Source organism: Neopelma chrysocephalum, unplaced genomic scaffold (assembly GCF_003984885.1).
Source record: "Neopelma chrysocephalum unplaced genomic scaffold, ASM398488v2 Primary Assembly neopelma1_22b, whole genome shotgun sequence".
Lineage (NCBI taxonomy): Eukaryota > Metazoa > Chordata > Aves > Passeriformes > Pipridae > Neopelma > Neopelma chrysocephalum.
The window spans coordinates 20113479-20128191 of NW_020897690.1; the positions used below are offsets into that span (position 1 = coordinate 20113479).

The following is a 14713-nucleotide window of genomic DNA, read 5'->3' on the forward strand; positions in this document are numbered from 1 at the left end:
GGAATTTAAGGCAAAAAGCTGCTTATTTCAGATAGATCCTCTCATGAAAGCCTCACCAATATGCATTCCTACATGTGAAGCTACAATTTCTTCTGTAGCCAACATAGTTGCAAAAGATTTAAAATAATTTAGCTTCTCTAGAATGACATCTCATTTGAGTGCCAAAAATATTTCCTGATCATTGACTTGTCCTACAGACACTTTGGGAGGCTTTCATTCTAAGTCATTCAGAGAAGCATTTATAATTTTTTTTGTATTTATATATAATACATCTATATATAATACAGATATAATTTTTTTTAATTTATTTATCTTTTGTGAAATATTTCAAAAGAAACTACTTTGGGTTGAAAAATATGACAAAATACACTTGGAAAAGACAGTCAAAATACCGACATATACTGACGATCTCCCAAGTAGATCTTCCTACCAAGGGCAGGGATGAGGATTCAACTTCCTCATATAGGCAGCATTTCAAATATTATAATATAAATTCATAAAGGCATTATGGATAGATATCACCTACAAATACTTTCAGTACAGTTTAATGTACTGTGTAAAGACACAAAGATAACTTGACACTGTCAATATTCCTTCTCACTCTGTGAATCATATGAAACAGTTTACTACTCCAAAGATGGTAAAAGTTCAGAATTATTGCAGAAAATCAAGCAAATGTAACAATTCTCAAAGGATATTAATGTCTTTCCACTCTATGTAACAGTACTTAGACTACAGTAAACTTGTTTCTTTCACTGCAGAGACTGGGAACCTGTTTCATTTACAGAAAGAGTTAAAGCACAGAGTACTTATTTACTTTAATTTCAATTAATGCTCACCTTGTTAACACTATCTGGAACATATCATAGCCAGCTATGAAGGATGCCAGTCTTGTCAAGCTCTGCTTTCCTGAGCCACCAACTCCAACTAAAAGAGCATTTCCACGAGGAGTGCGAATCACACGAGAAATCTGTGTAATATACTAGTCATTTATTGCTACAATGTGTAAAAGTTACACACTCAAAAATTCTATGCTACTGCATTAATAAAGTTACATTATCAATCAAGAAAAAAATGAAAATTTTAAGGTTTAATTAAGGGATTCTATATTACTATTCATATATTCAGTGGATATTTGTACTTTGCAATATTTTCTGTAAGCTTTCCAAATAGCATAGCAACCACTCGATTCCATCAGTGTGAATGTTCATTTACCAGTAGAATTGCATCTCACACTTCCACAAAGTAGAAGTAAATCTCAGCTGTGATTTCTTAGTGATGTGATATCACAGCATGACAGATTATTAAAATTGGGAAGGAAATAATAATTTCCCCAATACCATGACCACTGGCTAACTTTGGTAAGACTCATCCAGGTCCTTTCATTGTGACCAGAAAGACAAGATGTCCCAGGTATAGTAAATTCAGGACAAACAGTCTTCAGTATTCTCTGCAGCAGGTAATAATACTGCATTTATAATCAAACTTGTTAAGCTTCTCATTTACTTGACTGTGAAAACACACAGTATCAGTATGAATATTCGATCAGAGTGAAACATCTCCCAATTAGATCCCCATTTCTTTCCCACTTTATTATTTATCTTTTAAATCAAAAGGCAGCAGCTACCAACTACTTCAAATTTCCCTTCAATTCAGGACTATGCAATGTAAACAAATAGATCCTTTACAATTCAGAGCAAAAAGATTTTCAGCGTTAATTATGAACTGCATACAGCACCTGTCTCACTGTTCACAGCCAGAACACAATGCCATGAAACATGGAAACAGGTAGAAGACAATACCTGATGCTGAGAAAATACTCTTTATGCACAGGAGACAAACTTGCTGCAAGCCCATCAGTTGCAAGAGGGCAGATACTCACAGTACCCAGAAGAGCCCACATTAATACCTAGAGCAGCACAGAGCCAGCTGTCTCTCAAAAGCACTGTAATACCAAACATCTGGTTGGCAGCTGGACCCTTCTGTCCAAGCAATGATGCAGGGTATTGGCTTCTGTTCTCTTTATTATCTTGAACATCCCTTTGATAACGCTAGAATTCCATCATGTCAATAAGCAACGTGGCATACCTATTCACTTGCCTTTCCTCTAAATTACTTTTTTTCAAGCTATTAAAAATAGTCATGCCAATTTCCCTCAATTTTAAACCCATTTATTTTACATATTGAGTGCAATGTACTTGTTATTTTTCATAGGTTAATGTTTTATAAGAAAAGATAAAATCAAGTATGAAGGTTTACTCTAAGCATACTTAGTATTTAACTGGAGAAAGAAAATTTAATTTGCACATCACCCTTGAAATATTGCTGATCATTTCAATTATGGCTATTAGATCTTTTCCAGGCAGAGGCACACAAGCCATAAATTGGAAGCTTTGTTCTCTATTTAAGATATCTCTCAGCTTTAATTCATTCAAGCCTTATTACAAAAGCTCAGATTAGGCATTACCTTAACTGTGCATATCTAGCTTTCTCTTAGAAGCTGTCTGAAGTCTACACAGTTGTTTCTGCTTTCAAGAATATGGAATCAGAGAAGCACTACATATTCATTTTATCCAAGTGAAGACTAATATAATATTTCAGGTAGATGGTATACCATCTAGCTACCCAAAGAAGAGATTCCTAATAACAGCCTTCAGTGAAGAAAAAAAAAAAAAAGCAGAACATCATCCATTTTGCAGAGAAGACCTTAGAAAGAAAGGGACTAATTTCGTGAAATTATAAGAATCCACCCAAGAATTTTGAAAACTGCAGATGCAGTGTGTTTGCCAACTATAATTAAATTTAAATTGTTTTGATATTTAATATATTGGGGGGATGGTATAATTTCATATTCAGTTCTTAATAATTTATTATAAGAAACACAGATAACCTCACTATACAACCAAGACAATAGGGGGGTTAGTGTATAAAAAAGAAAAAAAGGCTCTTCTTTGTATGAGACCTATGCTGTGTGGACAATTGTATCAAGCTGTGTTGTGCTAAAGTTATGTTCAGGTTCAATCCATATTCAAAGGAATTTTAAAAGTAGTGAGCATACTGTGGATCTACAAAAGAAGTTTGGACTACATTTATTCCTGCTCTGCTGCATGTACTCCTTCAGAAGCAACCAATTATGTCTTAACCTGAATTTCATTTGACTCATTCCAAAGAGAGGAAGGGTTCTCAGAAGAATTAACAAGAAAGGTTGAAATAGAGTTAGAATAGATAGCACCATGATCCCACCAGACATAAAAGATAGATATAAAAGAATAGTTCCATCTAGTGCATTTTCCAAAAAGTTTTTAATACGTTTTAATACCTAGTCACAGAGTGATAAATCAAATATTTGTTGGCAATAAATTAGTTGCTTCAGTTTTAGACGTAATTTACCTTGATTCGTGCATACCTCTACTTACAGGAGGTGAGGGCAAATGAACAACAACAAATGGCAATCCAGCAAGACTGTACCTTAACTAAATGAACCATAGCATCCTCAAAGAAAACCATGTCCATTCCAGCACCACGAACATTCTCATTGTATATTTGTAAAAACTTATTTAAACAATTCCGTAACTGATGAAATGAGGAAATAGGTTCATAGATTTTGGGAATATCTGATTTAACTTCCTCTGGTTTTTCACCTAGAACAAAAAGGAAATAACAAAACCTTAGCAGCTTAAATAATTGACAAAGGCTGTCTTGGGGCTAAATAAGTGAAGATAATTAGAAGTCTCACCACACAGAATCAGGCTTATTATACATAATATTATATATTAGATGTACATACAAGAGCACTGAGTACACTCTGCCTACAAGGCATCAATGTAGAGAAGACTGAAATGTAAGTCAGAATACATGCTGAGAGAGAGTAAAGAGTGACCTTTAATGTGAATATTTATATCCACACAGAAAACATCATGTTGAATTGAAATATAAATGCAAAATGAATAATGTATTTCTCAAAATGCCTTGCCTTCCTGGTGACAGTTTAAATGTGTCTGCCCTGTAAGGTCCCTTTTTAGGAGGCCTAAAAGTTGATGTTTGAGCTATTTCATCTCAAATCATTGTGTATTTATCTCAGGGACAAATATGTTGTGCTTTTACTATCCAGAGATAATAGGAGTATATGCAAACATATCACTAACCTGAGCATAGGGCTATTTGAAACTGATGCCAAATGTAATTTTTTTATATTTAAGAGCTCAGAAATCCAGATCCTGCTCTTTCACTTCCACCATAATGGGCAAGACTTTGTCCCATTGTAAGGACAATTACAAACAAAATTGCACTTGTTAGTCTTTTCACTCAAAGCCAAAACAAGGGGGTTCTCAAGGCTCTGACAAACATACATTTATATTGCAGACAAAACATACCTTTCTACATGAGGGCCTCCTACTTTGTATTTAGATGAAGTTTCATGCTAAAAGGTACATTACAGGGCAGACACATTTAAACTGTCACAAGGAAGGCAAGGAATTTTGAGAAACACATTCTTCATTTTGCATTTATTTTTCAATTCAACATGATGGTTTCTGTGTGGATTTAAATTTTTACATTAAAGGTCAATCTTTACCCTCTCAATATATATTCTGACTTATATTTCAGTCTTCTCTATATTGATGTAGTTTAGCAACTTATTTAAGGATGTAATTGTTTACTTTCTCACACCAGTTTGCTTTTACTTCTATTTGATTCCTTTCAATCAAATATTTCCTATCATTTCCTCTTGTTTTCTCACTGCCTTTTGAGTACTTCAATTGTACAAGAAGAGATTCAAATGGCATTTGGCCATTCATGCCAGTCTTTTATTGCCTCCACTATCCATCACTAAATTGATGCCAATCAATTGTGGGTGTTATAAAATTATGTAACAGTTATTTCCAAAGAAGTACTGTATTAGCCCAGAGCCAGTATTTTTTTACCAGATTTCTAGGCCATGGCAGCTATATTGCTATCCTTTATCCAGTACTGCAACCCCACCACTTCAAGTCATTCATACCACACTTCTTTGATCACTCTTTGGCCGTATTGTCTATCTGCCACATAAATGTACTTGGAAGTAAGGCTCTCGTATACAGACAACCTGGATATAAATAGAGACTTAGAAATCCTATTAATATAAAGATATGCCACATCTGATAACACAGACTACCTTCAATGTCACTGGACAAAACAGACACCCTTACACATAAACTTATTATGCGTTTTTAAGAAATATTTTTCTTAGCATCTGTGATTATCATATCCCTTCACTATTCTTGTCATCTCCTTGGTTATCAGAGCCCATCTTTACCAGTTCTTGCAGGTGTATCTCTCAAGAAGTCAACAAAGAATGCATCTATTTCATGACCCAGCAAAGCTTTTGTCTCTTCAAATTCCTCCTCAATGAGTTTTGCCACAGTTGCATGAAACCAATTAACATCTTCCGCAGTTGTGAAACGATCAGCAATAACACACTTACATTCATGCTTCCACAGTTTTATCAGCACCTATATACAAAAAAAAAATATATTGAATATCTTTGGTGAGGGAGATTCCACAATTTCTCTGGACAATTTCTTCCAGTGCATGTTCACCCACACCGTTAAGTCTTCCTCATATTCATATGGAACTTCATGTGCATCAGTTTATGCCTCTTGTCCTAGTGCTTGGCACCACCAAGAAGAGCCTGGCTCAATTCACCTGACACCCCACTTTTAGATATTTATACACACTAATGAGATCCCCTCTCAGTTGTCTCTCTCAAGGCTGAATAGGCCCAGCTCCCTCAGCCTTTCCTCGTAAGACAGATGTTCCAGCCCCTTAATCATCTTTGTTGCACTCTGCTGGACCCGCTCAAGGAGCTCCAGGTCTCACTTGTACTGAGGAGCCCATTAGGCTTGCAAAGAAGCCATACCAACTTAAAAGCCTTTATTTCTTTATCTAAAAATCATATTAACTTTAGAAAAAAAAATAGTACTTTGGGGGGTTTTTCAGAAGACATATCTTGAGCTTCTTATTCTGCCCAATACCAACTTAAGTCTACATTCAGTTAACTGTGCAAGGAGCCTTTATCTAGTATTCCAAACTAAAGTGCATTTACCAACGAAGATTTTATTTCTCTAGCCCTAAAACCATATCCACACCTGTTAACACATGTTTATGTACTGATAAACCACTTTTCTAACTACCAATACTACAGCCAAAGTAGTTAGAGAACAAAAAAAACCCACAAAAAAGTATAAGTGTTTATATTATTCCTTCTCCAAATTCAATATACCTTTCAAGTCCTTCAGTTTGGTCACAGGATGCAGGAGGAAAACCTGCCAGGTTCTTAATACTAGTAGCACTGTTTCAGACCCATGCTATTGCTACACAGTAGTAGAAAAAAACTCCAAGTACTCCTTGAAGACCTTTTGTTTCAGCCTACAGCACCACATACTGTGTCAAGTCTCAGAACTAAAATGTAAATTTATACAGTCACATTTTGAGCAATTGTTTGTTATACTTCAGAAGATTATTAATTGAGAATATATATACATATATCTTAGTGCTCTATATTTTTAGCTTCAGAAATTAAAATCCATTCTAAAATTTAAAATTTAAATGCAGTACAATTCAGGAGCCCATTCATCAAGTAGGGATGTACATTAAACATGAAATGATTATATAACACAAATGCCACAAAATTTTTCATAACTACCATAAACATTGCTCTTCAGCACTTCATGTTTCAGAGCCCAATACTCTAGATAACTTTACCTTAAAACAATTAAAAGAGAAATTATATTTTTCTCGAAGAAAGATAGATTATGGAACAAAAACATCAGTATGACTTGTTACTACTACTTCCTTTTAAACCATAAGCCAGAAATCATTTATTAGACAGATAATAGGTAGTGACGGAAAGTCGCAAGACAATAATTGGAAGGCGGAACTATTTAATCTTTTAATCAATATATAAGCATTTTCATTGGGTTAAAACAAGTTCATTACTTCTCATAATTTTATCTTCTCAATTCTTTCGAAAAAAGTAGCATTTTTCAGCAACAGAAAATAGAAGCCAAGTCTCTTGTGCAAAAGAATCAGGTTTTGTTATAGTTTTCAACAAAGCTGTCATTTCAGTTGGTACTATAAAAGCTGGACTAAAACATCTTTTCCTCAAAAAACCACTGAAATTACATTTTTTAAAACAAACTCAAACGCCAAGATAGACTCTTCACTCTCATTCCTACAGTAGTTATACACTAATTATAACAAAGTCACTGATGTGCTGCACTTACCTTTGGTTCATTGATCACTTCTGACGTAGTGTTCAGCATTCCTTGCCAAATCCTCGAGAGGTCACGAAGGTTGAAGACATAATGAAACTTGGCTGGTGTGGGCAACATTTTTAGCTTGGTAATCTGCCACAGTCTGCGTGTCAATGGAACCAATTTGGCTACTGTTTTCTTCACATCATCTGAAAATCCACGCTGACTACAGTAGTGCCCTTCTCCAATTACACCTGGGGGGAAAAAACTGCCAATTTAAAAACACACTAGGGCAATACTAAGAGCAATGATCATCTGAAATTTCTTTTTCTTTTTTTTTTAATCCCCAAAACCTTTTCCAGTTTGTTGAAATGGCTTTCCAGTCTTTATTCAAATCTTGATTCACCTGTTCTTAACACCATTCGGCCACCAGCTTGCTCACCGGTTATTTAGCTTTTAATTAACTGTGCATTAAAATGTTCTTTTTTCTCCCAAAATAGCTTCCACTGCCTTTGAATAGCTAATCTTTTCTGAGAAACCAGTATGATCCTGTCCTTTGTGAAAGTCTAGACATTAGTCACTTATTCTTAGCACCAGTAGCACATGAGCATCTCTCTAGCATTGTCACTGCAACAATGATACCTTCATGTCATTCTTACTAACACTTAGCATACCAATTGATTGAGAGATGTGACTGGACCTGAAAAAATTACCGATTAATGACATTACAGATGGGGAGTGATTACTGAAGGAAAATGTGCTAGTAAACAAATCAGAGTGGGATTAAGCCTCAATTTTAACCATAACATTTATAAATAGAAGGATAAAGAAAAATCAATTACTATTTTCAAAAATGAGATGGATACAAAGGTAATTCCCTTTACCAAAAATTTTATCAATAGAAGAATTAGAAGGCAGAGTACAGTTGAACACAGAAAATTGTCTCTTCAGCCTCTGTGGAATGTCATTGCGACCTCCCCCAGGGTGGATCATGGCAGCCAAAAACTGGATGTCCACAATGTTGGTGAATTCACCAGGTTTTTCCAGGTTATACAGTCCTTTCTGTTCCATCAGTTGCCTAAGTATCTCATTAGTGACCTGTAAAATAACCAGGTTTTACATAACAGAATATTATACATACAACTAAATGAAATACAAAACATACTTACATACTTGAAAGACCTAATAAAGAGTATATCATTATTTTTCACCCAACCCCCTGTTTATTTGCTTCAGAACAAAAATGCACTGCTAGGAATAAACACATTTGGATTGTCCTTTCCATTGGTAATATCCATGAACAAAAATCCTGGGAGTAGAGGGGAATCCCTAGTTTAGAACTAATCATTCATACTATAATTTATTCTCACTTGAACACTGCATGATTTCTATATATGCTGGAATCTCTTTTAACACAAATTTTCCAGTTTGTTCTAATCAAGCCTAAACTGATGCATCTTTACATGTTGCAAATGATACAAAATATTTTTATTAAATTTTATTGTAAATTTTATTAAATTTTATTAAATTTTATTGTAGCAATTACAAGTATGGTTTTCAAGCTGCAAACATAGAATTAGTCTCATATAAAAGAATGCAAGATCCTTTTCTTTAGCCATAAATGAACACCTTGCTTTTCTGTTTGACAGCTGAAACCACCCCACAGACTGTACATTCTACAACTATACTTCTATAGAAATTCTAACATTAGTTTCCAAAGCAATATACTTTGGAACAATCTTGCCAATGTACATAAAGATTACTTCCATTTTTTCTAAAGCAGAAAAGACACTCCTTACCTCTAAATTTTCACAGTATTTTAATTATTGTCCACAATGTCAGTTTGCTATCACAGTTTGCATGCCAATTTCCCTTTTTTTTTAATTAACAAAGGAGTTTTGGTAAAAAATATTACTAAAATGATATAGGTATGTTTTAAGAAGTACTCAAACTGCTTCTTGTAGTCAGTATATTTATTTTTAATTAATTCATGACAATGTAATGTAGATGGGTTCTTTAAAATGACCATTTAAAGATAAAGTACTACATATCAAATTTACCCTCTTCTGACTGATTGAGCAGCCAATTTTATGGTGTAGCAAGAAAAGAAATAAAATATCTTTTGTCTTCTTTTTTCTTCTTTTACAAACTAACCTGATCTCCCCATTCATTTATTATGGGCATGTTCACATCATCAATGAAGACTGTCATCTTTTTGCCTGCAGGTGGACCATAAGTTGTGCCCATCCGCTTGTCCACATAACTTTCTATCGTACGCTGTTAGAAAGCAATTAGCAGCATAGTTACAAAGGGCATTTCCTTTCATACAAGATTCAGTCATTTAAACATACTGATGGTTCTGTTACATAAAATTTTACTAAGTAAGGTTCAGACAAGACAGGAGGTAATTGCGCTAGTTGAACTGGAGTGTCTGAAATCCCAAGCTATGCAACACTAGGCTGATATTAAATACAACAAATGTCTAGAATAGACAACCATCCCTAACAGTTTCACAAATTTGAATACATATCAAACTTTCATTTTATTCATTTATCAGCAACTTTGGTGGTTACTAGCAATAAAGATTAAATTAAAGATGTGATTCCAGGAGACCTTTCCAGCATGTATCAATGTACTTCATAAAAGCATACAGTGATAATTAAACTCACATACATAAATAGACTTGATGAAATAATTTTGCCTAATAGTAGACTTACTTCTACTGTTCTTCTCATTATCTTTCCATTTCTCTGTTCTTCTTAAGATCCAGTTTTTATTTATTCTATACCAAATGAAAGCTCACTTAACCATGCATAGTTATTCTTCAGTATAAACCTAAATATATGAATTCTTGCACTGTGCCTAGGCTCCTGTCTTCTTACACAAGTGGCACTAGTTAGACCAAAATTTTATAATTTTAAAGCACGTGTGTTGTAACAGACAATATTTTGGTTTAGATTGTTAACAGAGACTTGACTGTTAGTCTTGCATATCTATTTCACATATCTTAATCATCCGACTCTCACCTATCATCAATCAAATTTACATTTATTTAATAAAAATACATTACTTTTTGCTTGTAGCCCAATCAATAGAAGGAAAAATACTAAGGAAATTTAGACCAGAATTACATTCTTATATATTAAATATGTTAATAGTTTCTACTGTGGTATAGAGCCAGATGATAGGTGATGTATCAAGCTTATAGATAGCACTTCTGATTAGAGATAGTGCTTTTGCTTGGCATATCAGACTTCATTAAAAATATTTCCCATATATATTGCCACCAGATTAAAGACACTTGGAATAATTAAAATTAGCTCAGTAGAAATCTGGACAGGCAGTATAGTTTGGCATTTAAGTATTCATACGTGAACTTAGAGCAGCTGCACTGCATGTGTTACTTTTTTAATGAGTAATTGAATTTACAGAAATTTAAATTGCAGACAGCACACTTTTTATGACAGATTGTTGTGGGTAGAACTTATTTTACCCATGGCGTTTAGTGAAATCTGACAGCTCTTCCCAGTTAGTGAGAACTGATACATTTGACACAAAAACATTACATGTGAAGAAGAAAATAATACGCATGGTGTTTTAACAGTCCAAGAACAGCTCAATAACTACATGAATGGAACATGTTTATTACAGAAGTCTTAAACCATGTGTTAGGACACTTCGACCATTTGAGCAGGTCAGAATCATTTGTTGTTCAGAGTCACTTTCAGCAGCATTCTCCTGGCAAATTCTCAGAACATTCTCTGAAACCAGCCACGTTGCATTAGAAGATTAATGACTACTATACCTGGAAAATTAATGGGGTAGTTGCAGATGAAAAATTCAAACTCTTAGCCATGTGGCTTTCAGGGTTATATTTTGTCATAAAACTTTTGATGATAACAGTCTTTGCAGTTCCTTGCTCACCAATTAGTAGGACAGCCTAGACAAAGACAACATTGAAATAAGATGAAACACAAAAGCCGAGTGTCTCGGCAAAGGCTCAGCAATCCCATTTAGCTTCCAAACTGAAAAGAAACTAGAAAAGCTATTTAAAGTGAGTTCTTAACAAGGGTTCAGAAGCAAAATAGTTAATGTCTCATAGACTTTTCAGGCCTGACAAATTAAAAATATTTGCAGTTAATGGTCATGTCAGTCAGCACAACCAAACTAATGCATTTTTCCATAAAGGAGTTGATTATTTGAAAAAGAGTGTATTGTCTAGAGACTCAGTGTCTGAAAGACTTCAATTGCCTATGTAACACTGTTTTGGTGAAGAACAGGGTTGCAAAACCTAAAGTTACATAAACTCTGTAACTGCCCCATGCTGGCAGAGTTCGTATCAGTAGAGTCTTATATGAGTCTGCTGCTCTATGCGCTTCTCCTTCTCCAACAGATACGTGAAAAAAATGATTGTGTTCTGATCTAATCTCAGTTGTATTACAGTTATTTCTACTACAAAAAGAATGGGTGAGGGGAAGACAGAAAAGTATGGAACAGTGAGTACTCAAAGAGTTTAAGCACATTTACACTAATGCAGCTTCAGGAAACACCATTTTCAATTTAAAAAAACGAATTTCATCCTTTTCAATAACATAATATTTCACTTCTAATTCAAAACCATTATCATGCACTATTTTGATGTGAAATAGAGAAAAAGTACCTTGCCCTGTTTTGCAATGGTTTCAATAAGGAAATCCATTCTCACATTGTCAACATTAGGCACAAGAATGGAGCCATACTCTGGCATACCACTACTGGGATATACATACTCTTCAACACATGTATTCCAGTGCCTCCATTTACCTAATAAGAAAGAAATTAAGTTAATGTTTTAGAAATACAAGGCATCATTGCTCCCCTTGTTTTCCATTGAGCTGACTCATCTGTCAGTGCTTCCATCTCACACCAATCCCACTCTGTATATTCAGACCAAAATTATAGAATCATATAATCATAGAATCTCTCAAATTGTATCTAAGAGGCTTAGTCCTCTTTCCTACATAAAGTATGTCAACAACAAAGACTGACTGTTTTTCTTCACTTGACAATTCATCATAGCAAAGTCCATGCAGCTTTCTGTAGCAACATATTCACATTCTGACTTCTCACTGGAAATAAGGAAAAAACTTAACACAACATCACCAGTAAAATATAGCTGTAAAACAAAACTTGCTAAGGGACGCAAAAGAAAGTAAGCTACAAAATACTTCTTAAATAATTCTTTGAAAGAAGCCCAATTTAAAAATTACTTTTAAATTTTAACCCATATGACCCAGATGGGTTACTAACCATCGGATGCCACATAATAATCAAACATTGTATCTTCACTGCCTTCTGGGATACAGGGAAGATCAAGCTTTATTGTTGCATGGTTTCGAAGCCAGTACTCCATTTTGCATCTGTCCTCCAGTTCTAGCAATGCTCCTACACTCCACATGAGAGAGAAGATGTACAGCCTTTCCAAGTATTTTGGAGTCAATTCTCCACCTTGCTCCTGAAGGATTGAGTTAGGTTTTTACTTTCAATAGCCTGAAAATTCTACTTGATAATCATTAGTAACATCAGGTTAAAAGCCTTCAGTCATATTTTAATTTCCGTATGTCTTCAATGAACAGACAGATAAAGTAAAACTAAAAAAATCCACACTACTTACCTTAGGCAGGATAAGGCCCTGCAGAATATTAATGCTCTGCATAATCACAAAGGCTTCCAACATCTCAGTCTTGCAATGCAGAGACTGAATGCTGAAGCAGTATAAGTCTGGGAACGATGAAGAATACAGCTGACGTAGAATTTCAGCTTCTTGGAAGGAATATCTTTTCAAAAATCCCTGTTGCAAAGCATGTCGAGAAAAGAAATTTAGTTCCCAATACAAGTCTCATTAAATTCAAGTAGAGTAATTCAAAAGGTTCAACAAGCATCAAAAGTTGATTTCCTGGGGGGAAAAGAGGGGAGAGGGCATGTCTCAGATTCTCTGCCTGTTGGGCAGGGTTTAGCTAGGAGGTCAAACTTTACCCAGGTATGCATAATTCCTACAGGATGTTAAAGATGAACACTGAAGAGGAAAAGCACTTTAAAGCTTTCAACAGCACAAAAATCATTATTTTCAAATATTTCTTAATCACAACAGCTGTAAAAAGCATGCAAAAACTCTACAAAGAAAGAATATAATATTTACTGGACACAAGTTTGATTTATTCTGCACAACATTATTTCTAACCAGGAAAACAATACAGGATACTCCAGAAACATCTGGCAGTTGCAGAAAAAAAGTCAGGCCATCAGGGGAGATGTCTGCTGGTGTGTGTAGTGTTTTTACTGTGTATCTCAGTATCTGTAATGCTGGATAAACAAAACCTAAGTAAAACTACCCACTTCTTAAGATCACAGAAAAGGATTTGTTCTTTCATGCCTTTAACTAAAAGTAGTAACATGCTCCTTTGAGTTACCTTTAAGTTTTCTCTCATCTGTGTGGCACAATACTTCTCATTTACATCCTATGAATTTATTTCCTACATAAAATATGAGCACCAGCAAAAACACTTGTAGATTCTTCCCCAAAACTCAAAACGAAATCTGGTACAAATTGAAATCAAATAAATTCCCTTTAAACATAAGATGTTTTTCTTTTGCAAGGGTGGTTAAAAACTGAACAGGTTTCTCAGTGAGCTTCTGGAGTCTCTATCCATCTCAAAACTCAACAGGATGCAGGCCTCAGCAACCTACTCTAGATGACTGCTTTGAGTGAGCTATATTCACCTACACCATCTTTAGAGGTCCCTTCCAACCTCCACTATTTTGTGCTTCTATGATTCTTTTCTACACTTTCCACTACCTTCATAATATTTTGAAATTCTACATTTTACTTCTCAAAGTAAAAAAACTCTGGGACTGGTTAAAAATAGGTATATATATGAAAAACTTACTAGAGTGGAAAACAAAGTGCTAATGATTAATTGGCAGAAGCACTTAAAACAGATACCCAGAACTTCACCAATTGTTAAAAAGATATTAGGGGTAAGTATAAATGCTAATAAGATGTTCTTGCTTTGGAGAAGGCTTATGAGTAATGGATCAAATACCTTTGATCACTTTACAAAATCTGCTTAAGAAATACATTACACGAGAACAGCAACATGAAAAGCTTGAGATCTATTTCACTGAACTTGGAAGTTGCACGTCACAATAGTGCATCTCAATAGGCAGTCATATTTAGTTGCTCAAAAATTGTAAGGATTGAAAATCTAAATATATGCAACAACTTCCTAAGTTATCCATATTTGGCTTTAATTTTTTTTTTCAAAGTTCTTCCAAAATATCAACAAATATTATGTTTCATTCAGCCTCTGAGAATTAGAAAAGTAAAAAAGAAAACTCCACTTAATTCTATTACAAAAGTAAGGAAATCCTATACTGAACAATGCAAGGTTAACATCTACCCTGACCTGCTGAAATACGTAGTATATTGCATCACAAAATAG

The 14713-nt window shown here is 34.5% G+C and overlaps 1 protein-coding gene across 11 annotated transcripts in view; it reads right to left on the reverse strand.

Annotated features, from left to right (window-relative positions):
• DNAH5 (dynein axonemal heavy chain 5) overlaps window positions 1-14713 on the reverse strand; it is a 128809-nt gene that overhangs the window by 35470 nt on the left and 78626 nt on the right. For 9 of the 11 annotated variants that reach the window (XM_027681587.1, XM_027681580.1, XM_027681557.1 and 6 more), the window contains 10 exons: window positions 12886-13062; window positions 12522-12726; window positions 11893-12035; window positions 11038-11172; window positions 9387-9509; window positions 8117-8330; window positions 7263-7486; window positions 5294-5489; window positions 3469-3641; window positions 840-970 (listed from right to left, as the gene is read on the reverse strand). In XM_027681587.1, the coding sequence (XP_027537388.1) occupies window positions 840-970; window positions 3469-3641; window positions 5294-5489; window positions 7263-7486; window positions 8117-8330; window positions 9387-9509; window positions 11038-11172; window positions 11893-12035; window positions 12522-12726; window positions 12886-13062 (1721 nt within the window). The remainder of the gene's footprint in view (window positions 1-839; window positions 971-3468; window positions 3642-5293; window positions 5490-7262; window positions 7487-8116; window positions 8331-9386; window positions 9510-11037; window positions 11173-11892; window positions 12036-12521; window positions 12727-12885; window positions 13063-14713) is intronic. The other 2 variants (XM_027681572.1, XM_027681564.1) reach the window with 2 other exon arrangements.